At 49.7% G+C, this 27,639-nt stretch overlaps 1 protein-coding gene across 1 annotated transcript; it reads right to left on the reverse strand.

The window, feature by feature from the left end:
• Positions 1–4,429: 4,429 nt before the first annotated feature.
• NSMCE1 (NSE1 component of SMC5/6 complex) lies at positions 4,430–25,188 on the reverse strand. The gene is made up of 7 exons (XM_016222708.2): positions 25,038–25,188; positions 13,085–13,206; positions 12,078–12,155; positions 10,523–10,669; positions 6,050–6,166; positions 5,104–5,224; positions 4,430–4,624 (listed from the first exon to the last, which is right to left on the reverse strand). The coding sequence occupies exons 1-7, from the start codon at positions 25,171–25,173 to the stop codon at positions 4,545–4,547; spliced, it is 801 nt and encodes a 266-aa protein (XP_016078194.1). The 5' UTR covers positions 25,174–25,188; the 3' UTR covers positions 4,430–4,544.
• Between the last annotated feature and the right edge of the window lie 2,451 nt (positions 25,189–27,639).

Consider the following 27,639-nt stretch of genomic DNA (forward strand, 5'->3'; position numbering starts at 1 on the left):
TGGTCACACAAAGGAGGAAGAATGGGACCAGGGGAGTCAGGCCAGAGGTGGGTCTGGAAGGACACAAGGAGACAGAGCGTGGGCCTGGAGCCAGGGGGCCAGCTCAGTGCGACTGGGACTGCAAGAGGGCAGGATGGGGTGCGGGCCGTGGTGCAGGATACAAGTAAAAGTGTATTAAGAGTCTCGGCTGGTCCTAGCTGGCTTGGCTCAGTGGTTGGAGCATCAGCCCACGGACTGAAGGGTCTCAGGTTCGATTCCGGTCAAGGGCATGTGCCTCGGCTGCAGACTGGATCCCTGGCCCCAGTCAGGGCACGTGTGGGAGGCAACCAATCTATGTCTCTCCTGTCCACTCTCTGAAAAGCAGCGGAAAAAATATCCTCGGGTGAGGGTTAAAAAATAAGAGTCTGGGCTGTGCAGGCTCTGCCAGGCCGGCTGGGCTCGCTTGGTTGTGGCAGAAGCCCAGCTCGGACTAGACAAAGCAGGGGCACTTGCCCCGAAACAAAGGGATGCTTGGAGGAAGCCCGGGCTCAGGCCTCTGCCGCCTCCCGCGCCCGCGCCCGCCCTCCCCGCCACACCGGCTGGTCTGGCCCTGGTTTCAGTCTTTCTCCTCTTGCAAGTAGGCCGCCTCCACAGGGGAGATGACCCCAGCTGGTCAGCCCCATGTCCTCAGCACCAGACCCGACCTGCAGGCTCAGAAACCCCGGGGGAGATTCTGACTCCCAGGCCACCCTGGTAACTAGGGGAGGAGGGATGGAAAGGTGGTGAAAGCTGAAACTAGCTTCCCATGTAGCAGTCCAAGGGATTCGAACCCGATCACAAAGGTCTGGGGGCTTCCAAGATTTGAGCAGAGACTTGGAATATACACAAGCTGGCCGGTGGCGGGGGGAGTGGGACTGACCTGAGGAGTGAGCTCGGGTGGGCAGTGTGCCCGGAGGATGGGCAAACACCAGAGCTCTTTAGAACGTGGAGGTGAGGGCTCTGGGCAACTGCCTGTGAGGTTGTTTACTCCCCTACCTGGCATCATTAATATATAGGTTTTGACCTAATTTTTCATATGAAGAGTTTCCACCAAATAGCAACACTGCTGAAGGTAGTGAGGTGTAAAATAGCAATGCCACCGGCCTCACGCACCAACGAGGCCTGGCGGCTGCTGGCTGCAGAGGAGCCATAAGGTGGGCCTCAAGCAGAACCCTCGCCCTTGGCAGCAGAGGGCAGAGGGCATGGCGGCTCCAGCTTCCGCCAGGGGCCCAGCCCTTGCCCCCGCCCACTCCCGCTCTGCGCGCTCTGGGAGAGCAGCATCCCACTGGAATGTGTGATTCTAAAGTCGGGCTAGAGGGAGATCGTGAGAGCCACAGGGAGGCTGGGCCACCTCAAGCAGACGCCCCGACAGGTGGGAAGACAGAAGGCGAAACCTTCCGGTGCCCTCTGGCCAAGCCCCCAGGACAGGCGCGGGCACGAGGACCCCACTGCCCACCCATCAGACGTGGACCGTGGTGGTTCACACGCCCAGGGGACCCATGCAGGGACGAGAGGATAGTGCACAGCGACGTGCGCAGTGAAGACAGCAGAGCAGGGCCACAAGTTAAAAGGTGGAAACAGCAAGTCCGGATGACCAGGAATCCAGAACTGCCCATGAGCTTAGGGGAAGGAGCCCCAAGCAGGTGTGACGGTCCTAGGGCAGGAAAGCCTTGGCCTTGGGAGGGGAGAAGCCAGTGCGGGGGGAGCAGCCCGGAAGGGGGAGGGGCCGGGGCAGGTCCTCGGGCTGGACTGCAGCAGCAGTGGCAAGGGCGGGGTTGCTAGGCCAAGAGCTGTGGGCTGCCTGTTGCTGTGTGAGAAGGGCCTGAAACGGGGAAGACGGGAAGTCCGAAGAGGGTGAGTGTCACCGTCGAGTAACTCCTAGAGCGACTGTGGAGGGCAGGCTGTGCAGGGAGTGGGCAGGGCCACCACAGCAGCCTGGAGTGCTAGGCAAGGACTTTGGGATTTTGTGTAAGGGTTTTGGGTGGGTTGGGCCAAGGAGTCCGGGGAGTGCATGTGGGTATCATCACAGGGAGACCGGTAGGAGGGCCTGTCCCCAGCAGCAGGGCGCTCAGAGCTCCCCAGGTCACAATTAGGACTCAGCTCTCCCTGCAGGGAAGACCCTGCCTCCCCCTGACTGTTAAGACCACCTGCCAGGACGAACAGGAGCTGCCCTGCCCCCCGTCCAGGGGGTTGGTTTGCTCTTAGCTCCTCGGGGGTCTGTTCATGGGCTGCCCCAGAGTGCAGCCCAGCAGTGGCGGGAGTGTGAATCGGGCCAGCCCCTGGCACTGCATCCTGAGGAGGTTGGGAGGGTGAGTGAAACAGCTGGGGCTCATTTATGGTGGCAGCAGTGCCATGTGGCCGAGTGACTCTTGCCACCCAGTCTTTTCTGGGCTGGTTCTCTCTGCAAGCTCTCTCACTCCCATCCAAAAGTCCTTCTGCAGCCCGGCCGGGCGTGGCTCAGCGGCTGGGCGTCAACCTAGGATCCAGGCGATTGGGGTTCGATTCCCGGTCAGGGCACATGCGTGCAGAGGCAGTTGATCAATGACTCTCATCATTGGTGTTTCTCTCTCTCTCTCTCCCTCTCCTTTCCTCTCTCTGAAATCAATAAAGATATATTTTTAAAACAAAAATCTTTCTTCAGATGACCAGGGATGACTCCTGTTGCCTATCTGACAAAACTGAACCCGCCACCCAGTGCGAGCACCCATAGGCCTTTGCCAGTGGGCTGGCACATGCCTTCTGAGGGCTGGGCAGGACCCCAGGCCAGCTCACCGAGGCTCCAGCCTTCTCACTGCCTGGGAGGCTGGCATGAGGGCTCCAGGCGCAAGACCGCAGCTGGGAGGGTGGGCATCCCGCCAGCAGGTGTCACCTGTTCACAGGTCCTAGATACCTGCTCCACACTGGGTTTGTGGGGGTGAACCGGGCAGAGCAGATGGAGGCCTCCCCACCCACTCGGTGCCCACAGTTCGTTCACTCTCTGCCTGGTAACAGCATCTTCAACGTGCTCAGGGAGAACCCCCTCTCACTCTCAGCCAGGTGGCGATGTGCTAATGCCAACTGGACTCTACTGTCCCTGCCTCTGTAAGTATCCAGACTGGACTGTAAAGCATGAGGATGTTTGCAGAGTGGGGGAGCCACTGAGACCCACCCACTTCCTCCTGACACTGGGCAGGGGCGTGTAAGGCTGGAAGTGGTGCAGCCATTTTGCCACCAGGAGGAAAGGGGCTGGATTTTCTAGAACATCATCTAGGCCCCAAGCTTGAGCCAGCCCACTGACGAGAGGGAGAAGTCTGGATGCTTGGTGACTGACACCGGAACCACCAGGCCAAGCCTCTCCTGAAGGCCCCCTCTAGCCAAATCCTTCCTTGTTTAAGCCAGTTCAAGCTGGGTTTTCTGTCATGACTAAAAGGGTCCTGACTGGTACTGAGGGGAAGAGAGACAGGGAGTAAAATAGTGTGGCACGTGTGATGACCCAGGAAGTGCGGGGCTGGGGGGCTGGGGCTGGAGGTAGTGACAGCCCAGCCAAGACCTAAAGGGTGGGCAGGTGTCAGCAGGCACAAGCAGGACACAAGAAAGAATATGGGCAGAGGGGACAACTAAGCAAAGGCTCAGAGGGAGGAGCCGGACCTCACTTGGGAACTGGGAGGAATGCTGCGCTGCCGAAGAGGAGGGAAAGGCTGTGGGGTGGGCAGGGCCTCCTCATCTGGCCTCCTGATCCTGTGTGCCTAGACTCGAGTCCTTGTCAGTGGTCACCGGTCTTCAGCAGGGGTGCCCAGGCTGACTGGCATCATGGGACGGTCACTGTGGTAAAAAAGATGGAGCGGGTGGGCAGCCTGGAGGCGGGATCAGTGAGGAGCAGGTGCAGAAGGGATGTGAGGGGAGGGACTGACCCCAGCAGCAGTGGTGGGCTGGGGCCACCTGGCAGGTGGGCTGCACAGATGTGGTGACAGGTTTGGTGCAGCAGGTCAGGGAGGGGGAGGCATCTAGGCCGACCCCCCAGCTCCCAGCTGGGGCAGCTGATGGGCAGGGCTGCCAGTCACTGAGCTGGGGCAGAGGGCCCAGTGAGGAGAGCACCTTCAGCTCAGCCTGCTGGTCACATGCCCATTTGGGCCAGTTGCATCACAGGCAGGAGGAGAGTCCAGACTGTGAGGCCAAGGCCAAGGCCCTCACAAATCCAGGCTGGGCTGGCCAGTGTTGGGGACAAGTAACCAGGGCTAGAGATTGCTGGTAAAGGCCACCCTGAGCAAGGACAGTGAGCCACCCTGGGCCGGCGTTGTACATGAACTCTGTCTGGTACCTTCCCCTGCCGGGACCCAACCCAAGGGGACCCACTATCAGCTCCAGGAAAGAAGGAAACTGCCATGATGGGAACCTCCCACAGACGAGTGCACAAACGGACGGAGGCTGCAGCGACTCCTCAGTGAGTTTTATTTCAAACCTGCTAATAAGTGAAAATAAAGCACAAAGGGGTGACCATGTGAAACGAGAGACACTGACATCTTCCAGCCTGGGCCTCAGCACACCATCTAGTGCTGCCTGGATCGCAAGGACTTTCTGTTCGATTTGGAGAGTCCAGCCTCCCTCTCCTTCTCAGGGTCGAAGACTTCTGGACACAGAAAACGCAGGAGACACGAACGGCAGGGCTGGTTGTGCTCTGACAATAGCTCACGTTCACAACGACACCTGACGTGCCCAGGGCCGTGCCCAGGGCCGTGCCCTGTCTCACAGCCTCACTGCTGGCCCCCTCCCCACGAGGACAAGAGGATGAGCCAGTTTCCAGATGCACAGCCTGAGGGAGCTGTGGCCGCCTCCATCCCCGCTCCGCAGAGCTGCTGGGGAGAGAGCCTTGCCCAGGCCAGCCCCACAAGCCCCGGGATTTCTACTTGGTTCCAGCGAGCCCCCTGACCGTGCCAACAAGGCAGCCTTCACTTACCGCAGACGCTGCTTCAGCATGTGGGCTCAGGCCATGCTGATGCCGACCCCACACACCCCACCTCCCAGGGCTCCCTCAGTGCCTGCACCAGTCCTCCCAGCCCAGCCCCTCCCACAGGGCATGAGAGCCCATGAGCACCCAGGGGCACCAACCTGGTATCTCGTGGGGCCAGTAGTCGTTACAGTGAGGGCAGCGAGGCTCCGAATTCGACTGGAAATACTTGGCCACACAAGGTAAGTGCATCCTGATCCCACAGGTCTCACAGCTTTGACCCTGAAACAAGAGCGACAGCTGTGGTGCCATGGACACACCTCCTTGCTCACAGACCTTCAGAAAGTTGCCCAGCAGGCTATGTATTTTTGTCTTCCAAGCCCCAGGTTAATAATGATGATAACCCCAAGCCATCAGTGCAGTGTGTCATATTAAAGAATTCCAAAAGATGCAAGCTCAAGACTCCACGTCCAGAGTGGGCAGCGGTGGCCAGCCAGGCCCCGCAAAGCTGCAAGGCCACCCTGACCCTCAGCTCCCCACATGTGTGAGCCTCACAGCCTGCAGGTGGGCCTCGGGGAGCTACAGCTTTTAAGAGGCATTGGCGATGTATTTCAAACGCTTAAAAACATGTACACTCTCTGTCCCAGAAATTCCACTTCCAGGAATCCAGCCAAAGGAAGCACTCACCCACCAGGCACCCAGGGCAGCAGGTGCAAAGGAGCTCACCGGAGTGTAGTTACCACTGCACAAAGAGGAAAGTCACAAAGAGGGAACCTAATGTCTAGCACTGGTTCAGCAGCTGGGAAGCCCTACAAAGTCCACAGAAAACCGAGGACTCAGAAAACCAGCAATAGACACAGAAGGTGGGTCACCACACAGCTGCCAAGATAACACAGGTACAAATATAGTCAAGGGCCCTGGGACTAGAGCAGAGGCCAGGAGGGAACAGGTGGTGCATCTGTGGGATCGTCCCAGACACTTCTGAGGAGAGGCCCTCCTGCTCACGTCGCAGGAGGTGACGGAGATGACAGGCCAGGCACAGAGTTCTGTGAGGGGCCCACAGGGCCCGGGGGGCCAGAGCCTCAGGCAGGGAGCCCGCGGTGGCACCTGGATGAGGAGACTGTGGCAGATATTGCAGATCTTCACAGCGTCGGGGTACGTCTCCCGGATATGCTGCTCCATCTCCAGGATGGCCCGGGTGTGCAGGGTGAACTCTCCTTCCTTCTGCAGGGACACAATGGGGCAGCAACCGCTCAAGCTGCTGCACACCAGACCTTCTCCTTCTAAGTATCCTGTTCCCTCTACGGTCCCACCACCCAAGGCCCAGAAAGACACAGGGGCCTGGACACCCCTCACCACTGCAGGTTTCCACCAGCCCCAGCCAACAGGGGTCCACGCTGGACCTTTGGCAGAGTCTCAAGCGGGAACTTAGGCAAAGACCTGAAAGAAAACTGAGGATCCCCAACCCCACATTTTCTTAGCACCTCGCTTATGCCTTCATAGATGAGTCATGAGTCTGCACAGCAGCCCATGTGTGATGCACTCTCACAGCCACCTAAAATGGGGACACAGGCCAGGAAGACAGGCAGTCTCCCCAAGGGGTGAACTCAAGACAACCTGCACCCAACTCCCAGAAAGCACATCAGGTGCTTCTCAGCACTACTGCCAGAAGCCTCCACAGGGACCACCCGAGATCACTTCTGGCCACATCACTTTACAGACAAAGCTGGAAACAGTCCAGACAGGGCAGGGACAGGCCCCAAGTCACACTGTGGTAGCACTGGTGGTGGGGCCTCCCGGTGTCTAGGTCCAGACACAGTCCACACACCATGTGACCTAAAATCCCTGGGAAAGCCAGGAAGTGCAGGAAAACCCAAGGAAAGACAGCTCAGCTGGCCTGTCACAAGTTACAGGAAAGAGGGGGGGCTGGCTGAGGGAGACCCCGTTCAGAGGCAAATATCACCGAAGCCCCTGTAAGTTTAACTCAATCCGTAAAGTCCACCACGAATGGGATGTGAACCTATCAAGCATTTATTAGGCTCGAGCCTCATCTCTGGTGGGAGAGAAGGAGGTGCCTCTCCAGGAGATGCCACTGAAGACTAAGCCTCCATGCCATCCCCAAGTGCTCCTGTATGTCTATTCAGTCCTAAGTTTTACAACAAGCAAGAGCAATTTCTCCTGTTTCTAACATTAAACACCACCCACCGTGGCTCCTGCCCCCATCCCCACATGAGTGTTGAGGAAATGGTGTGCCTGTGTGACCAAGCCCAGAAGAGCACTCACTCCACCCAGGGCCACCAACGGCAGGCCTGAGTAACCACCCAGAGGGAGCGCAGGCGGGTGGCACTCGCACCCAGCACCGCACTGCAGGCTGTCAGGCCAGCCCAAGTGGGCAGGGGCCCTGTGCATCTCAGAAGCTATGCATAGTGCTGTGGCTGCTTCCTTCACCCAAGCTCCCAGATGTGTGTGGTGTCCATGTCCACAGCCACCTTCACCCCCTAGCTGTGCCCAGCCCACTCATGCCCCTCTGTAACACTCTCCAACAGCCTGACATCTGCCGGGCAAACCAGCCTTGTCCCTCTCTGTCTCCAGCCTTCAGGGCTGCCCCCCCCTTAGTCTGAAGAGCCAATCCCCTGTGTGCCCATAGCTAGGCTCACTGTGTCCCACTGTCCCCCACAACCCTGTGCTCCACATACTCTGTCCTTAGCTCCTGGAGCACCATGTCCCCTTAGGGACACAGGGCCTTTGCAGAGGCTGCTCCTTCAGCCTGGATAACCTTTCCCACCCCAACTCAATGGCAGTCCTCAGCTGCAGGCAGACTCCTTTGTTAAAGTTATAACAACATGTTTGCTTTCTACCTGTAAGTACTTCAGTGAGATGTCTGACTAATTTCTGGTGTGTGTGTCTCCTCCCGCCCCCCACCCTGTCCCCCTGAACGTGAGCCCTGAGAGCAGTGAGCTGGCCTGGCTTTGCTCTCTCTTGTGTCCCCAGCACTGAGGTGACCCGGCCCTCAACCCCTGATGAACATCTGAGGGAAGACTAAGCAGACCTTGTTCCAGCTCAGAGTCAGGATCGGGCGACGTGGACTAACATCTACTATGTGCCTGAAACTGCCCAGCGCTTACCATTCGTGATCCTATCAGCCCTGTGGGTACGTCACAGGGCCAGGCGGGGTGGCCAGGATGGGTGCCAGGCCCTCTAGAGAAGACCACACACGTGATGTCCCAGGCCTCGCAGCCTTGCATCTGACTACCCGACTCAGGGCCTCTGACAGGCCACACAGCCACCTCCACACCTCCATGCTGCAGGGAGTGCTGCGCAGGGCACAGAGCAGGCCCCCGCACTAGAGTCTCCGGTGATAATGAAGTGCCCCCGGGGCGATGTGCCCACAAGTATGAGTCTCTATAAGGTCCCATTTCTGAGACTGAGGACTGCAGTCCCTCTGATCAGATGCAGTCCCTCTAATCATGGTGCTGCCCCCAGAAGGCTGGTCTGGGCACCAACCAGCACCCATCCACAGGCCCCCAGCTAGTCCTCCAAACTGCCACAGAGCTCATGGCAATCCTCATGGTGCCAACCAGTTCAGAAAGCACTCAACCCTCACAAAAGACACCTGACAGCAATCAACAGTCTCTGGATGGGAACAAGCCCAGGCAAGAAGCCACATGCCAGAGGAGGAACCCGGAGCAGTCTCCCACTGCCCCACTGGGTCTGCTTCTTTGCCCATGTGAGGCCGAGCGCCAGTCGACAAAAGGGCTCCCACGGGGTCGCCAGGGCCCAGGGCTGCAGGGGGCACACACTCATTTCTGCAGGGCTCCCTCACTTGGCCGCTCACAGAACCTGACCCACCATCTCACTGGAGCTCAGAGTCACCCCTGAGGAAGGCGGCCCTGGCGTCTTCATTTTACTGAGGAAGAAACAGAAGACAGGAGCCTGGACCCAAAGCTCAAGTCCAACAGACCACAGAGGCATGTTCCCCAGCCTCTCTGAGCAGCAAAGGGCTAGGGCCCAGGGTGAGTCCAACAATAACGTCAGGCACACATCCCTGTAACCATCACGGGCTGACACCAGCATCGGCTGCAGAGCGTGCTGGGTCCCAGCCCAAGGCAGGGTGCGGAGGGTGGACTGGATGCTGGGCTGGTCAGCTCTCACGGGTGAGGTAACATGGCTTCAATTTGTTTCTCTACAAATACCAGAATTTCTGGTATCATCCTTTGTAAGTTTTAAATAAATTCTGTTCCTCTGGAGCTGCACCATCTGCCCAGTCACCCATTCAGCATTTACCAAGTGCTCACAGGTGTGACAAGGTACAATGTGAGGAAGTTGTAGCCTCTGCCTTGAAGAGCTTGGCTGGAGGACAGAGTGAGGTCAGCTATAGCTGCCCAGGCATGTTCTATATTCCTGAATCCACCCAGAAAGCAAGAAAAACTGACAAAGCAATTAATGGGGAGCTGCAGCCACCCTAATATGACTCTAAAGATGACTGTGCCACTTGCTGAGTGTGGGACATCACCCAGACCACGGAGCTGAAGTTGTTCAGCTAAAACACAGAGCTAAGGGCTTCCTGGTTGTCACAGGGTGGCTGGGAGGACCTGAGGGCATCATGGGCACCACATGCCCAGAGATCCTGGCACTGGAGCTCCCGCCAGCCCATGACCTCTCGGGCAATCTTCCTCCCATCAGGAAAGTACCCCAGAACTGACCATATGCAGTCAGACTGCCAGGGACAGCCCATCCCCTGAGGGATCACTAACTCCGAACACTGTCACTATGACAACCAGAGGCATCTCTCCCCCGAAAGGAAGTGAAGAAGACATGTTAGCCACCAGCTGACTCGAGCCCAGGTCTGACCACCAAGTGGGAAAGCTGAGGCCACGCTGAGTGGTCCTGCAGACAACGGGCACTCAGACAGTGTGGCACTGTGGTAAACTGGGCAGGGGGGGAGCCTGTCCAACTCAGGTTCCTTGGAAACATGGATGCCTTTTGTGAAAAAAGAACGAAAGCATCGGTTCCGCTCCAGTCAGCAGAACGAGACATGGGGCATCTAGAAACTCAAGCCTGCAGTCCGGTCCTCTCACAGATTTCCACACACTTCCAAAAGTTTGTCTACGTGTCCTCCTGGTGACAGTGGTAACCATGGCAATGAAGGCATTTCTGGGTACCTGACACACACTAATCATTCTGACCTTCACAGCCCTGAGGTGAGCACTATTACAGAGGCAGAGAGCAAGGCCACGAGGCCACTGGGGCACGAGTCAGGCCCAGACCTGACGCTACACTTGTGCTCCTGACCACTGTACAACACTGCCTCGCAGTCTAGGGACCAGGGCTCAAATCCTGGAGTCTACAAACCTCAGCACAAGCCCTGGCTCTGCCACTGGCTGTGGCCCCCTGGACAGAGCACATGAGTGATCAGGAGGCTCCAAATCTTCCTCACAGGGTTACTGTGGGCATCAAAGCAGATAAAGGACCTGAAAGGCTCAACGGACATCAGTTGGATACAATATAGTGTTGAGGGAAAAATTACTATTAATTCTAAAAAGTTAGCCAAGCTGGCTGGGAAACCACAGGGCGGAGTACCTCAATCAGCCATTTGTTTTGTACAAACTTCTGCAGCACTTGCTCGGCTTCCTTCTTCCGCATCTTCTTGCCTTTAAGTTGATCAACCATGTTCAAAATATTTGTGGAAGAGGCAAAGCCAGTTTCTGAGTCAATAATCAGTTCCAACTGGAAGAAACAGCAGGTATCTATTAAATTGGCAATTGGCAAACACAAGTTTTACGCAGGAATATAAAACTACTCATATCACAGGCAGAACTGTACACAGGTCTGATCCTTCAGGAAAACAATCTCATCACATGCATCAAAAGCCATAAACTGCCCTGGCTGGGTGGCTCGGTTGGTTGAATGTTGTCCTGTGTACCGAAGGGTGGTGGTTCTATTCCCAGGCAGGGCACATAGCCAGGTTTCAGGTTCGATTCCTGGTTGGGGTACATGCGGGAGGCAACCGATCGAAGTTTCTCACGTCGATGTTTCTCTCTCTACCCCCCTTCCTTCCTCTCTCTAAAATCCACTCTTAAAAAAGGCATGACCATGTTCACGCCTTCTAATTCAATAGTCACTCTTGTGGCATCATCCTAAATAAATGCTCTCCATGCCCCCAGTCAGGGAGGGTCACCTCACCCCTCAGGTCCCTGCCTCCCTGAAGGGGAGTAGCTGAGAATGAATGACTGGGTAATCGAAGCAGCATCCCTCGGACTCAAAGGCAGCCAGGCCATCGAGGCTGGTGCGACTGGCAAGCTGGAGCCAGCAAGGGCAGGAAAGCAGAGCCAGAGTGGGTTGGGAAGCAAGAAAGCTTGGGAGCCACAGCAGCACTGTGGACCAGGCCAGAAGAGGCTGACAGGCAGGTGGCCCCAACAGGGCAGAGTCACTGGGGAAAGACAGGCTTCCTGCACACAGAGGATGTGTCCAATGTCTCAGAGCCTGGTTCTCAAGCCTGGCTGCTGTCACCAGAGGAGGCTTAGAAAGGAATGATTCTAGGACCCTGGATTCGACAGACCTGTTGTGAGGCCAAATGTCGAAATTATTGTTACCTACCCAGTTACTGAAATGTACATCTAGGGCTGAAAACCACTGTCTTACCCAGGTACTCCGCCAGGTGAATGAAAAGACTGAGTAAAGAGCTCTGAAGCAGGGCAGGCAGAGCAGTGCCATTCAAGTGTAAATGTGCCAATGAATCAGTGGGCACTCTGTTAAGACCCACTCAGATTCAAGGGTCTGGGTGAGGGTGGGATGAGGTCATTCCAGCAAGCTCCCAGGTGATGCTGCTGGTCCCAAACCGCACTGCCGGTGTCTGCAGTAACGCTTGTTCACCTGCAATCCCACACCCACGAGGCCAATGACCAGCCAGGGGTCACACCTGGACCAGCCCTTCTCTCCCAGGCAGCCTCAGTGACCTTCCCGTCCATCACGGGGCAGCTGCAAGTTCCGGGTGATGCGCTCACTGACATCCCCCTGCAAAGGCTTTCTTGGGCAGCAATGGGGGTGACCTTTGAGGACTGCAGTTTCCACTTCTAATGATGAAGGCAAAAGTTTCCCATAAGAAGCTCCACCGACGAGAGTTACCATAACTTACAGCCTTTCTAAACAGGTCCAGTTCATTCTCTGCAAAATCTGAGGCCATTTTGGAGATTGGAGTCGTTGCAAGATTCACCTAAAAAATAAGTCAGCATGATGGTCAGGCTGTGCCCTTCACTTGTCAGTTAATTCACTCACTGGTTCTCCCTCCCTATTGCCCCCCTCGTCAGTCACTGAGCACCTATGCCCAGGCCCTGTGGGCCACAGGGATGGATTTATAACCAGTCTTATATTACAGACATAAAACTTTAGCTCAGTCAACATGCTAATTCTCAGAGATCTGAGAACTCTAGAAGTTGTACAATATTTTCCAAACTCAGAAAAATTTGGAAAACTTGTCTGCATGCCAATGGAGCTTCGAATGCACAAAGCACTGAAAAGGGCAGTAAAGAAATCTGACCCACCTGTTTAAACCAGCATTTCCACAGTTATTTGAATCCTTTTTCCTCTGGCACAGAGCTTGGGAAACCCTGCTCGGGAGTCCCTGTCTGTGTGGGCCTGGCTGGTAGCAGCCTGATCTCTGATTAGCCTAAGGCAGTTCCCTAGCCAAGGATGGGGGGCCTGTCAGCTTCTCTCACCTCTCTTTCACTCGTTCCCTAGCTGGAAGGGAAAATCTGAAAACAGGAGTCTCAATCCATTGTGCCCACACACCTTTTCTTTTCATAGTTTGTCTTGTTCCAAATGAAAAGCACTTTATCTCTTTAATGCTAATATTCCATACACTCGGGTGACTTTGGTGCCTAGGGGGCAGTGAGGCAAGCGCTCAGGTACATGTTGTGGTCACCCCGCCCTGGTAATGGCAGGGGTACTACAGAGACTACAGACCACGGGGGCCTGGGAAGCACAGAGCACAGAGCTGGTCGGGAGGCACAGGGCTCTGTCTGTCTCCATCTCAGAGCCCTTGCCGAGGCAGGTCGCCCTGGCTCTTCCCACAGAGGGCACTGGGCAGTTGTCTCAGTCCCAGTTCCCAACAAATGCCACTAGAGGGCTCTGTCTGGCACTTACCAGGGCATAAATGGGTCTCCCGTCATCTTCGGTGACTCCTTTCTTTATCTCAATATACAAGGACTCCAAGACACTGTTAATGTTGTTGATGAAGTCCTCCAACTTCTCCACAGGAGCGTTGCCTGGAAATAAGGGGGGAGGAGGGCACTTCATCAAACATATGTAACTTGTTTCAATCTGTCAACCTGAACCGGGCAGCAAAGCCAGGAATGGGGAAAGACCTCGGCCCTCTTGGGTGAATGTAGCTTCTTTCTTCCTGGACTGTTCAGAGAGCCTTAGGGTGCTGTGAGGTAGAAAGCCCTGAGGAAATGGTATCTGGGCCTGCGTAGTCTTCGTCTTTGCTGACAGCCCCAGCCTGCTTTCCCACACAGCTCCCCGCTGCCCACTTACCATCCCCACGCAACACCTCGCACACACTCATGTGCGCAGAACCTGTGCTGAGCTCCCGCTCACTGCACACAATATTAGAGCCCAGCTCCCCCACTTCTTCCCAGCTCCCCAGGAGCCTATGTCCCTGAGCGTCCTCACAAATGTGCAGGTGCAACACTGAAAAACAGCAGCTAGGGGTACAAGCAGCAGCTCACAGTGGGCACTCCCTACAGGAGAGGCCCTGTTCCCAGCACTCTTCACAGTAATCCATTAACCCTGCCAACAGCCCTCCAAGGCAGGCATTACCACCCTCCTCCTGGGTACAGAAAGGGGGCTGGAGCCCCCAGCATCACACCAGCAGGGGCGTGAGAACAGCAGTGCTGACCGTACACTATCCCACTTCCATGATGCCAACAGGAGATGCAGAGCCCAGAGACCACAAGGACGCAGGTACCACTGACATGGCCCATCAGACCATCAAAGGAGGGGTATGTACAGAGCCCAGGGCCAGGCCACCAATCCATATTGCAGGGTCTGGGGTGAAAGGACAGCTGAGAGCCTGAGAGGGAAGAAGGGCCAGGAGGGCCCATGGGGCTGCAGTAGAAGCAGGAGCCTGATGGCTCAGGGCTGTGCGAACCAGGGGAGTGTGTGATCTTCCTCCCGTGGGCAACGGGGAGCCTTTCAGAGGCAAAAGCAGAGGAGGATCAGGGTCACCTTTCATCTTCTACTTTTTGTACTATGACACTTTTTTAAACCAAGACTATGTATTCCTGTTTTCACTTATTTAACCCTTTGCGGTCGTATTAAATTTGGACATGGGTGTCGTACTGGTCAGAATTAATTTCCATTGAAAGAGCAGTGATACATAACATGCAAAATTATGAAGGATAAACAAGAGAAATTATGAACTGATACATGAATGGAGTTAAGATTCGTACGGTTCCTTGCTGTGGTAGCTGAGAGCAGACATACAACCGGAACGGTAAAAAAGCTTTGGTGGCTGAGAGTAGACAAACGACCGCAAAGGGTTAAATAATCAACTGGCCCGGCCAGGTGTGGCTCAGAGGTTGAGCACTGGCCTATGATCCAGGAGATCGCAGTTCGATTCCCAGTCTGGGCACATGCCTGGGTTGTCAACTCAATCCCCAGCAGGGGGCGTGCAGGAGGGAGCTGATCAATGATGACTCTCTCATCATTGATGTTTCTATCTCTCTCTCCCTCTCCCTTCCTCTCTCTGAAATCAATAAAAATATGTTAAAAATAAATAATCAACTGAACTTCTGGTCAAGATGGCAGCTTAGGTAAACACAGTACTCACCGCCTCCCTCAACCATATCAAAAGTACAACTAAATTATACAACAATCATCATTCAGACTTGAAATCTGGCTGAATGGAAGTCCTACAACTAAGGATATTAAGAAGCCGCGTCAAGACTGGTAGGAGGGGCAGAGATGTGAAACGAGCTGGTCCCACACCCATGTGTGGTAGATAAAAATTGGAGTATCTTGGCTGCAGAGGTAGCAGGAGGGTTTCAGTCCTACAACAGGCCCCCCAGCCCAGGGTTCCAGTGCCAGAAGAGAAGTCTCCATAACTTCTGGCTGTAAAAACGAGCAAGGATTGAGGCTGAGGGAGGCTGAGGTTGCTGGAGTCCCAGGCACCTTCTCCTAAAGAGCCAGCACACACACTAACTCTGATTTTCTCCCTCTGAGCTCCAGCACAAAGGCAGCAGCTCGAAAGGCACCAGAGACATAAGGGGAGGAACAGAATTGTCTGGCATCAGGGCGAGAGCTGGGGGGCAACTTTCTGCCAGACAGAAGCTCAGGCAGAAGCCATTGTTCCTTTGATGAGCCCCCCCTCCCAGAGCTGGCAGGTCTGTGTCATATCTGAGACTCAATTAACCTGGTTCATACTGTTTGTCCTCCCCTGGTGATTCCCTGAGGACCTGCCCCACTCAACTTTGGGGCCGACCCAAGCTGTTTCCAGTGGGTTTTCCGTGCAAATGGTCTGTCTTGGCTCATGCTTCAGATTTTCCTAAAATCGCTCAAACAAGCAGCATCTGGCTTCAGTGTGTCCTGTACCTCTCGCTAAGTGGCCCCAGCCTGGCACTAGCAGCAGCTGGCCTTGCCTGGGGACCTCCAAGCCCAGCACAAGTAGCAGCAACTTGAAGATTGCTTTGTAGCTCATGCTGGGTGGCCCTAGGGCAGAATGCAGGCAGTGGCTGACCTTGGCCTGCACCTCCTAGGAAGTGCCAGAGTGGAGCTTCAGACCACATCAAAGCACTACTACCCAACCACAAGCGACACAGTCAAGTGGCTGACTCAGTGGGTATCAGAGACCTGCTGAAGTAAGTCCTGCTCAGTGGAGTGGGTCCCTGCACAGCTGATCGGTCGGAAGTTAATGGTCAGTGGTCGTAGCCAGTCCTTGCAGCTGGTCGGCCCAGGGGTAAATCCTTCCCATTGATGTGTCAACAACAATCAAGGCTCAACTACAAGAGGAGGATGTACACAGTCCACACGGGGGCATACCTCAAGTGCGCAGCTTAGGTGATCAGGTTGCTGTGCCAATGGACCCTACAAGACATCTACTACATTAGGCGACTCTACCAAGCCTGGGAGACATGGCAGCTCTGCCTAATACATAGAAACAAACACAGGGAGGAGGCTGCCAAAATGAGAAGCAAAAAACACATGTCCCAAATGAAAGAACAGAACAAAACTCCAGAAAAAGAAATAAACAAAATGGACATAAGCAATCTCCTAGATGCAGAGTTCAAAACACTGGTTTATAAGGATGCTCAAGGTACTTAGTGAGAACCTCAACAGCATAAAAAAGGACCACTCAGAGATGAGGGATAACTAACTGAAATGAAGAATAGTTTACCGGGAATCGAGAGTAGAATAAATGAAGCTGAGAATCAAATCAGCGATTTGGAATATAAAGAAGCAAAAAACACCCAATCAGAACAGCAAAAAGAAAAAGGAATCCAAAAAATGAGGACAGTGTCAGGAGTCTCTGGGACAACCTCGCGTGTACCAACAATCGCATCATGGTGATGCCAGAAGAAGAGAGCAAGAAATTGAAAACCTATTTGAAAAAATAACAACAAAAACTTCCCTAACTTGGTAAAGAAAATAGACTTACAAGTCCAGAAAGCGCACAGCATCCCAAACAAGAGGAACCCAAAGAGGCCCACAGAAAGACACATCATCATTAAAATGCAAAAGGTTAAAGACAAAGAATTTTAAAAGCAGCAAGAGAAAAGCAGTTAAGTTACCTACAAGGGAGCTCCCATAAGACGGTCAGCTGATTTCTCAGAAGAAACTTTGCAGGCCAGAAGGAAATGGTAAGAAACATAGCGGAACCTTGGTTCTCAAACTTAATTCGTTCTGGAAGGCTGTTCTAGAAGTAATTTGTTCGAAAACCAAATCATTTTTTTACCATTAGAAATAATGTAAATTGAATTCATCTATTCCAACTCTCCTAAATGATTCCGTTTTAACCTTTCTCAATTGCCTGTGATCATTGTTTCGTGAACACTTTCACACCCTTAGCAACATCAGCACTTTTTTTTTTTTAAATATATCTTTATTGGTTTCAGAGAGAGGAAAGGAGAGGAAGAGAGAGAGAGAAAAATCAACAACGAGAGGGTCATTGATCGAGCCTGCAACCCGGGCATGTGCCCTGACTGGGAATCGAACCCAGATCACCTGGATCCTAGGTCAACGCTCAACCGCTGAGCCAAGCCAGGCCAGACAACATCAGCACTCTTGACGGTCTCTATGTTTTAGAATTGTGCTAATAGCCTGGCCAGGCATGGCTCAGCGGTTGAGCATCAACCTAGGATCCAGGCGATCAGGGTTCGATTCCAGGTCAGGGCACATCCCCGGGTTGCAGGCTCGATCCCCAGTCGGGGCCGTGCAGGAGGCAGCCACCAGTGGCTCCCATCACCCTTAGCCACACTCACCCCCAACACTCCGGTCGCACTGGCCTTCTTTCTGTTGCTTACACATGCAAAGCTTCCCCATCTCAGCACAAGCACTGGTGATTTCTTTCCACTTGGAAATGCTGAGCACACTTTCTGGAGTTTTTGAGGAAATCCCAGCCCCAGAATTTCAGCCCTATGGTCTACAGTAATTCCTATCACACTATTTACCAACATTACAGATCTTCTGACAGCCACAACCCCCACCCCCAGGACCTGTAATTAGATGACAGGGAGGGAGAGGGTGCAAAAGGGGCCAACGTAGCACCCACTGAACTGCACCAGGAAGACTCAGCCAGGCACAGAACAGGAGTGCCCTTGTTTAATCCTCACAACTTTTCTGTGAAGTAAATAAGATTTCCTTTAAAAAACAGAAAGTAAAAGAACTTCTCCAAATCCCAGATTTGAACCTGTGTCTTTAACAAATGGCTTCACTGTTCCCGCTAGTTCCTTCCTACTAAAGAATTCATCCCGTCCTCTCACCTAACCACACATAACCTCCGGTTTGGGAGGGCCCGCCCACCCTGGGTTCCTAGGCACAAAATCATCAAGAGCAGGCTGGGGCTGGGACACTTCTAGTCCTTCAGGAGCCAAAGACACGAAAACACAACACTTGCTTCATCGTGGCTGCAGAGCTTCCTGAACCCAAAGATTCCTGCCTAAGCTCATAACAACTGCCTGTTGTGAAATTGCTTATGCTGAAAGGTCCAAGTTACATCTTAGATGTTACTTTTCATGCTAATTTTAACACCATGTTTCAATTATGACCACAGACCTAATCCCCCCTGATTGACTGGAAAGGCAAGCAGAGGCCCTGACAATGGTAAGTTTATTAACTGTTCATCATGGTCAAAGAGGAGACATGTTTATTGAAATCATTAAAAGTAGGAGGAAAAATTATTTGGAGCCAGCTTCTAATTATCACTGAGTCGTCCTCGGAAAGAGAAGGTACTTACAAATACAACTTCAGAAACGAGATGGAATACTAACGCAAGATGTCAACAGTGTCGCTGTGACTCACCACGCACGGTGCAGTCTACTGGTGTGTGTGTCCTGAAGCACTCACCAACGCAACGAACCAATACTGTCTCCTAAGTCAGCTCGAGAAAAACAAAGCTAGGATGAAGGCAGCAAAGGCTTGACAAAACAACTATCTATCAAGCCCCAGTGTTCTTCTGAGACTGTGTTCACTAATCTATTCTTAGTACGTATATTTAGGTAACTGTTTTTTTGCCTGAACATCATAGTATTTATTCTACTCACTGAAATAATGTAAAGTGTTAATTTTTTAACCTAAAATTTTAGATATTTTACCTAATTTGTTCTTAGGACAAGAGATAACTTTAAAAAAAACACTAAAAGTTAAAATAAGACATAACAACACAGCATAATTAATTACAAAATGATGGTACTAGAGTACGGCATGGCACCTCATAGCGAGCTGGCAACCAATAAAGAATAAATGAACTTAGGGAAGAAACACCAACAGATGCTCAAACTAGCGGGTAGAACTGGGATGTGTACCCTGCAGCTTTACTAAACTCACTTCCCAATTCTGATGGCTCTGGGGAGGATCCCATCAGACGTTCTACAGAGGTCATGTCTGTGAAAAGAGTTCTACCTCTTCCTTTCCAGTCTGGAAGCCTTGTATTTGTTTCTTGCCTGAGTGTACTGGTTACAAAAGAAATGGTGAGAACTGAAGTTCTTGTCTTGCTCCTGCTATTAGGGGGAAAGTATTAAGTCTTTCATAATTAAGTGTGATGTTTACATAGATCCCTTTACCAAGCTGAGGAATTTCCCGTGTTTTCCTACTTTGCTAAGGGTTTTAATCAGAAATAGCTGCTGGCTTTTTAAACTCTGTACAGACAGTTGTTGACTCCCCTCTTGCTCTAAGCCCAGAGGCTCTGTTTATCTTGTTTATGTCCTGCTCCTTAGGGTCTCCTGAGTTTTCTGTAGGAAACATCTGCTGCATCAGTCCAGGCAGATGTAAGTAGAGTGTCTTCCTGGTATCTGTGAGCCATTCTAGCAAATTATTGAACCCAAGAAGGGTGTCATAAGAGAAATATGGGTGGCCCGGGGCTTATGGCTGGCATCTGAAGTGGGGGTAGTCTTGTGGGATTGAGCCCCTTTAACTTGTGGGATCTGATACTAACACCAAGCAGATACTGTCAGAACTGAATTAAGTTACTGGACATCCATCTGGTGTCCAGGGAATTGGAGAGGTGGTGTTAGAAAAGACAGCATGTACTTGGTGTCAAGAGGGAAAAAAACACCCTGGGTGGGTGGCTCAGTTGGTTGGAGAATCATTCTGTGCACCAAAAGGTTCTGGGTTCGATTTCCAGTCAGGGCACACACCTACGCTGTGTGTTTAATCCCTGGTTGGGGTGCGTACAGGAGGCAACCGATCAGTGTTTCTCTCTCACACTAATGTTTCTCTCTCTCTCTCCCTTCCTCTTTCTCTAAAATCAATGAAAAACATATCTTTGGGTGAGGATTGAAAAAAGACTGAAAAAACCCTCATTGCCTGTATGTCAAAAGATCACTGTCCTTCACTGACTAATATCCAATGTTTCATATATTCTGTCCATTTTTTAACCATTTCAGACAGAAGGTAAACTGGTCCCTGTTACTCTGTCTCAGTCCAAAGCAGAAATCCTCAAATCCAAGTATTCTTAACCACCACTCCTGCAGCCTCCTGTACCCACCTCCATCGGGGATGTCTACTGGAATCAACTGATTCTGTATCTGTAGGATGCACAAGACCCAAGGTGAAGCAAAAACTTTGTCTCTGTGCTACCAGTCCCTAGCACAGAGGCCTGGCACCCAGGAGAGTCTCAGGAAGTTGTGCAGGACCACATGCATGTGCACAAACCCTAGCACAGAATCTAAGGGGCACTAAGAACACAGGTCCTAGTGCCATTCAGAAAGACCAAACCCAAGGCTTTCCACCAGGACATCAGAACAAAGTCTAAATTCTTCACTAGCCAGGAGATTCGGGAAATTTGTTTTCCCCTAGTGACCGTAAGAAGAGAGCCCAAAACAAAGCCCAGAACAGGAAGTGCTTTGATAAACTGGACAAACCCCACGGGAAACAACAACTAGAGTAACTTGCAGTTTCAATTACTCTTTTGTTTTTAATTCTCTTAGAAGCTAAATATGTTTCTAGTTGGTAAAAGGGGCCTTTCCTGGGTATTTCTTCAAGATATCAATATTGGGTTTTATATGTATTTACTTAATTTTAGACTTTTTCCTCCATCATTCCTAGTTTAAAATCTCTCAAACAAGAATAATGTTTGTGAACAACTTTTTTTAAAATGAAGGAGAGGAGAAAACAAACTAGTCCTATCCTGATGATCACAGCATAACTACACCTTGATGTGCAGAAATGATACGTAAAGTGTGAGAATAAGGGAATTCTTAGACATGTCCTACAAGACTTTCCTATATCAGATCAGAACAACTTTAAAGGTCAAGTAAAGGCAAAAATACCTTCGTATGGCCATCACATGGCTCTCTGCAGTGAGATATGAAACCTCCCCATCAATAGTAAAGTCCACATCCCAGACATCTGTAAGATACTAATGGCAAAAGGAATGGACTGTGATGTAGATACAAGAAAAGCCTACTATGCCCATCACTGGAGAATATTGAGGGGTAGGTTTAAAGCCCTGTTGTGCTTTTTAAAGAGCAAGAGAAGCTAGCTTGACAGGTATAATATTCTCTTTCCATGAGGGAGGCCCTCACCAAAGACCCCGTCCTCCACAGAGCAGGCAATTAGAGCAGGTGTGTCCTCGCCAGAAGGAACATTCCCAAGCACAGCACTACCTATCTCACTCCCTGCTTCAAATCCTTCCCAAGATCTGCACTGTCTGCAGAATAAGAAAAAACAACAACACAACTATGGCAGCCCTGGCTGGGTGGCCCAGCTGGCTGGAGCATCGTCCCATACACCGAAAGGCTGCAGGGCAGGGGTGCATACGATGTTTCTCTCTCTGTCTAAAATAATCAGTAAAACCATATCCTCAGGTGAGGATTAAAAAAACAAGCACTACTACGGCACATGCACTATGGGTTTTCCCGGATCTGTAAACCTACACACCAAAAACACTTATTTTCTTCCCGCATATCACACAGTCTTATCTACGGTTTCCCGAAGCATGTCACTTGTAGGTCAATTAAGTTTGGATACACAGGATTCACAAAGGTAAACAGGTTTCCTCACTGTCGAACCCGCCAAGCCTTTATTTGTGACCATGTACCAAAGCTTCCAGAATTCCCCAAGACACCTCAATGGCCAGTGGCTTCATCCCTGCCTCTTCTCTAACACACCACCCTCTCCACTGTTCTGCCATCATGAAAGGAATTGTTTCCGTACTCACTCTCTCCTTTCTGACACGCACACCTCTCTACCCTCAGGAACCTGGCCTCCGCCTCTATCATGCCACAGACTGCAGTTCTTCAAATGTGACACTGGTTCTCGTGTCCCTTCATCTAAGAACTTGGAGCCTCTCCCATACCTTTTCTCACTCCTCTTGGCTTGGCTTTTTGTTTTCCTATGTTTGACTTGATTATTTTATTTTATTCTTTTTTTTATATATATTACAGATGTCCCTTTTTCTCCCCATTGACCCATTCTACCCTGTCCCATCCCCCTCCCCAGTCCCTCTCCCCACCATTTTCCATGTCCTTGGGTTGTGCATATATGCATATAAATTCCTTGGTTACTCTCTCCCCCTCCACCCACCCCCCTCCTCCATCCCTCTGACATTTCTCAGTCTGATCCATGCTTCCATGTCACTGAATCTATTCTGTTCATCAGTTCATTAAGTTCTTTAGATTCCATGTATAAGCGAGATCATGTGATGTTTGTCTTTCTCTGCCTCACTTAATTTTCTCCAGGTCCCTCCACGCTGTCCCAAAGGGTACGAGGTCCTTCTTCTTTACAGCTCGTAGTATCCACGGTGTGAATGTCCCACAGCTTTTTATCCACTCACCTACTGATGGGCACCTGGGCTGTGTCCAGATCTTAGCTATTGTAAACTGTGCTGCTATGAACATCGGGGTGCATATATTCTTTCTGATTAGTGTTTCAGGATTCTTAGGATATATTCCTAGAAGTGGGATCACTGAGTCAAAAGGCAGCTCCATATTTAATTTTTTGAGGAAACTCCATACTGTTTTCCATAGTGGCTGCACCAGTCTATATTCCCCCCAGCAGTGCACCAGGTTCCCCTTTCTCCACACCCTCGCCAGCAAAAGTTATTTGTTAATTTGTTGATGGAGCCATTCTGACAGGTGTGAAGTGATACCTCAGTGTGGTTTTAATTTGCATCTCTGATGATTATTGACATTAAGCATTTTCTCATGTGTCTCTTGGCATCTGCATGTCCTCTTTGGAGAAGTGTCTATTCAGGTGCTTTGCCCATTTCTTAATTGGGTTGTTTGTCTTTCTCTTGCTGAGTGCTATGAATTCTTTGTACACTTTGGAAATTAGCCCCTTATCAGATACATCCTTGGCAAATATGTTTTCCCAGACCGAGGGCTTCCTTTGTATTTTGAGGCTGTTTTCTTTTGCTGTGCAGAAGCTTTTTAGTTTGAAGTAGTCCCCTGCTTATTTTTTCTTTTGTTTCTCTTGCCCTAGGATATACATCAGTGAAAATTCCACTACGTGGGATGCCTGTGACTTTACTGCCTGTTTTCTTCCAGGATTTTTATGGTTTCAACGTTTTAAGTCTTCTATCCATTTTGAGTTTATTTTTCTGTATGGTGAAAGTTAGTGGTCTAGTATCATTTTTTTGCATGTATCTGTCCAATTTTCCCAGCACCACTTATTGAAGAGACTGTCTTTATTCCATTGTATGCTCTTGCTTCCTTTGTCAAATATTAACTGACCATAATGGCATGGGTCTATTTATGGAAACTCTGTTCTGTTCCATTGATCTACGTCTATTGTTGTACCAATACCAGGTCATTTTGATTACAATGGCTTTGTAGTACAGTTTGATGTCCGGCAAAGTGATCCCTCCTACTCTGTTCTTTTTTCTCCAGATGGCTGCAGCTATTTGGGGTCTTTTTTGGTTCCATATAAATTTTCGAAATGTTTGTTCTAGATCTATGAAATATGCTGTTGGTATTTTAATAGGAATTGCATTGAATTTATAAATTGCTTTGGGTAGTATGGACATTTTAATGATATTAATTATTCCATTCCATGAGCATGGTATACTCTTTCACTTGTTTGTATCTTCCTCTATTTCTTTTTTCAGTGTCCCAGTTTTCTGAGTACAGGTCTTTTACATCCTTAGTTAAGTTTATACGTAGGTATCTTATTTTTTTAGTTGCAATGGTAAATGGCATTGTTTTTTTAGTTTCTCTCTCTGAAAGTTCATTGTTGGTGTATAAGAATGCCATTGTTTTCCAGATGTTGATTTTGTATCCAGCTACCTTGCCAAATTCGTTTATCAAATCTAGAAGTACTTTGATGGAGTCTTTAGGGTTTTCTATGTACAATATCATGTCATCTGTAAATAATGACAGTTTTCCTTCCCCCTTTCCAATTTGGATCAACCTTTTATGTTTTCTTCCTGTCACCTGTTTTTCCACTCTCCTTTTGAAAATTAAAAATACAGAGTGTCCCTGGCCGGTGTGGCTCAAGTGGCTGGAGCGTCATCCTGTGCACCAGAAAGTGGGGGATTTGATTCCCGGTCAGGGCACATGCCCAGGTTGTGGGTTTGATTCCTGGTTGGGGTGCATGCAGGAAACAACCAATCGATGTTTCTCTCTTACACTGATGTTTCTTTTTCTCTTCCTTTCTCTCTCTCTCGGATCAATAAAAAAACATATCCTCAGGTGAGGGTTGAAAAAAAATTTTTTTAAATAGAGAAAAGACAAAAATACAGAATAAAAACCCTATATTCCCATTCATCAGGAGTGACAACCATTGGCCTGGACTAATAATGCCAGGTTTGCCTCATCTTTTTTTGGCAATAAAAGAACAGAACAGGGTAAAGATGAGGTGTCTTTTGATTTCTTGTGACAAGCCTAACCTCCCCCTCTCCCCAGAGGCAAGAGCGTGAGTGTGCTGCATATCCTTCCAGTCCAGTTGCCTTTTCCTACACGCAGATATATTCATGAACAATAAAAATCATTACATTTTACACAAACCTTAATACAATGACGTCTTACAAGTATAAAGTATAACTTATAAACTTTCCTTTTCACTCAACAAGATCTACTAATACTCATTTTATCAATTTATCAACATTGATCCCATGGCTTTATTGCTACCTTGAGTTGCTGAAAACTTAGTATGCACCAGGTCCTGTCCCCAAGTGCTTCACATGTATTATCTTATTTACCCCCTGGACAACCACTGAGAAGAAGTTCCAAATGCATACAGCCGGCACAGGGCAGGAAACGCGCTTTCTCCAGGGACGGCTGAGTCCCAGCCTACGCTAAGCTGCCCTCTGACTACCAATAGCCAACCAAGCACTTTCACTGTGCCAGGTATTTTGTACATATCGTGTCTCTTATCCCTCTGAACCACAGTATGTCCCTGATCACACAGTACCAGAGTGCCTGGGAACAGAACCGACACTTACGGTCATGGACTTTGTAGCAGTGCTTCTGCAAGCGCTTGACATCCCACTCCTCCAGCACTCCATGCGTCATCAGCAACTGCAGGAACCGCCGGTGGACATCAGTCATGACGCCCATCCTTCTTGTGCTACCCTGCATGGTGAAGGGGCTAAAAGGAAGTCAATGAAATCAAGTTACCTGTGAGCACACCAAAGGCAATGTTCTAAGTTTTATATGATTTTGCATTAACAAATATAAATTTGTTATGGATTTTAAAATAAAGGTCACCATGCTGAACAGTACAAAAATGAACAGGACAAGCCAGGGGCTAGTCAAATGAGTACTGGGCAGTGGCAAGCATTCACAGCCTGCTCCCCCACTTAGGGGGTGAAATGGAGAAACATCACCTCCCTGGGCTTCAGTCTCTGACCTGTAAAATCAGAATAATGATAGAAACGTCCTCCACACAATTACCAGGAGGATTAAATGAGATAATACACATAAAAGCCTGGTAACAGACTGAGCACTAAATAAGTGTTAGCTATTTTCACTATTAGATGATTCTGGGTCTGAAACTTGGCTCAGCCACTTACCAGATCTATGGCCCTGGATAAATTTAGCTGAGGTCCCATTTTCTCACTAAAAAATTAGAATAATGTTCACTGCTTAGAGAACTACTAGTAAACACTTAAATGTCAGTTTCCTTCCCTTCTCTCAAACCACTAATAAAACTGACATTATAGGACTGCAGGGTATTTTTAATATCTCCTGCTGTCTAGTAAAACATTACCTTTCCACAAAGCACAAAGATCAGAGCTGACAAAGTACTACACAAGCCCTGATCAAAAAGCCTCTCCTGCCAGAATGAACCTCTGTTGCTCTGTGGGGCTAAGAGTGTGAGTTCAGAACTAGACAGGCTCTGAGACCAGTTCTTGCTAGGCCTGCCTGGTCTTATGAATCACCTAACCTGTGTATTAAAAATACACATCCATGTCCTCTTTTCTGGAGGTTCTGAATGCAGAGGGTCCTGGAATTCTGAGGTTTTCACATTCACTTCAGCTTATGCCATGATCTGATAAGAAAGTTGCTGTTACCTAGGCAAATACAGCACAGAAACATTTTTAGCTAACACATTTAATTTCCCTAAGCCTCAGTCTTTTCATCTATAAAATGGGGGTAATATAACTATATTTAAGGCATAAGTTTAAATGAGATATGACTACCACAGGTTTCCCAAGGACCTGGCACATAGGAGATACACAAAAGGACTAGTTACTGTTCTTTTGAACAGCAGCACCAACTGGAGCTCAGAACTGGGAAGATGCACTGTCACAGGATGAGTTTCTCTGACCACCTACCAGATTTCCTTGACACTATTTCACCAGCATCTCAGCCTCAACAAATCCTAAACTGGACTCCTTCTCCAGCATCCTCAACCCTTTTTCTCCTCAGTCCTCTTTGCAAACCACCTGGTTTAGATGGTACAGTCCACGCGAAATGCAAACTCCACAGACCTGAGCGTCAAACGGAAAGGCTCAAACCCCAGTGACATACGACAGTTTTAAATGTTTGTGCAACTTGATAACAGAGACTCAAAATGGTTAAGGCAAAAATGATCAGAACTACAGAGATAAACATACAAATCTAGAATCACAGTAGAAGATTTTAACATATCCCTATCAACAATTAATAAAATGAATTAAAAATCAGTAAGGTTAGAATAATTTGTACAACAAAGCAAAAAGTTTAATCTGATGGACATGCAAAAAACACTGCACTGCTACAGAATACAAAATCTTCAAAGAGCCCAGAATGATCATGTAAATTACCACATACTAGGCCAGGAAGCAAGTCTTAGCAAAAGGTAAAGGAGTGCTCTCACAGAGAACATGTTCTCTGACCACACTACAATAGGCTGGAAACAGAAGCAGAAAGATGGCAGGAAAAAGTCTGCTTAGAATTTAAGAAACAAATTTATAATCCATTAACAAAGAATTATTATTAATGGAAATTAAAAAATAACAAAATATTATACATGAACACTGCTGAGAGGCAATTAAAACAGTTAAGGGAAATTAACAGTATTAAATGTTCGCATTTTTTAAAAGGGGAAGGCATGAAAGACCTGCATCTAAGGAAGCTATAAAAAGAATAGCAAATTAAATCCGAAGAAAGTAAATGATGAAGAATAGAAATTGATGAAATAAAAAATAAATGCATACCAGAAGAGATCAACAAAACCAAAATTATTCTTTGAAAAACGTAATAAAAGTGACAAACCTCTGACAAGATCTTCCAACAGAGAATTTACAAATAAATCGCATTTGGAATGAAAGGGGAAACTGACTGCAGATTCAAACATTTTTTAAAAATATTATAAGTAACACAGCAATATGTAGTTTTAAATATGTACAAAGTCGTAAAAAAATTCATTCACGCCCGGCCAGGTGTGGCTCAGCGGTTGAGCTTCGACCTAGGATCCAGGAGATTGCAGTTCGATTCCCGGTCAGGGCACATGCCCAGGTTGTGGGGTCGATCCCCAGTTGGAGGCCTTCAGGAGTCAGTCGATCAATGACAACTCTCTCATCAGTGATGTTCCTATCTCTCTCTCCTTCTCCCTTCCTC

The sequence above is a fragment of the Miniopterus natalensis genome, chromosome 3 (genome assembly GCF_054644295.1).
Source record: "Miniopterus natalensis isolate mMinNat1 chromosome 3, mMinNat1.hap1, whole genome shotgun sequence".
Lineage (NCBI taxonomy): Eukaryota > Metazoa > Chordata > Mammalia > Chiroptera > Miniopteridae > Miniopterus > Miniopterus natalensis.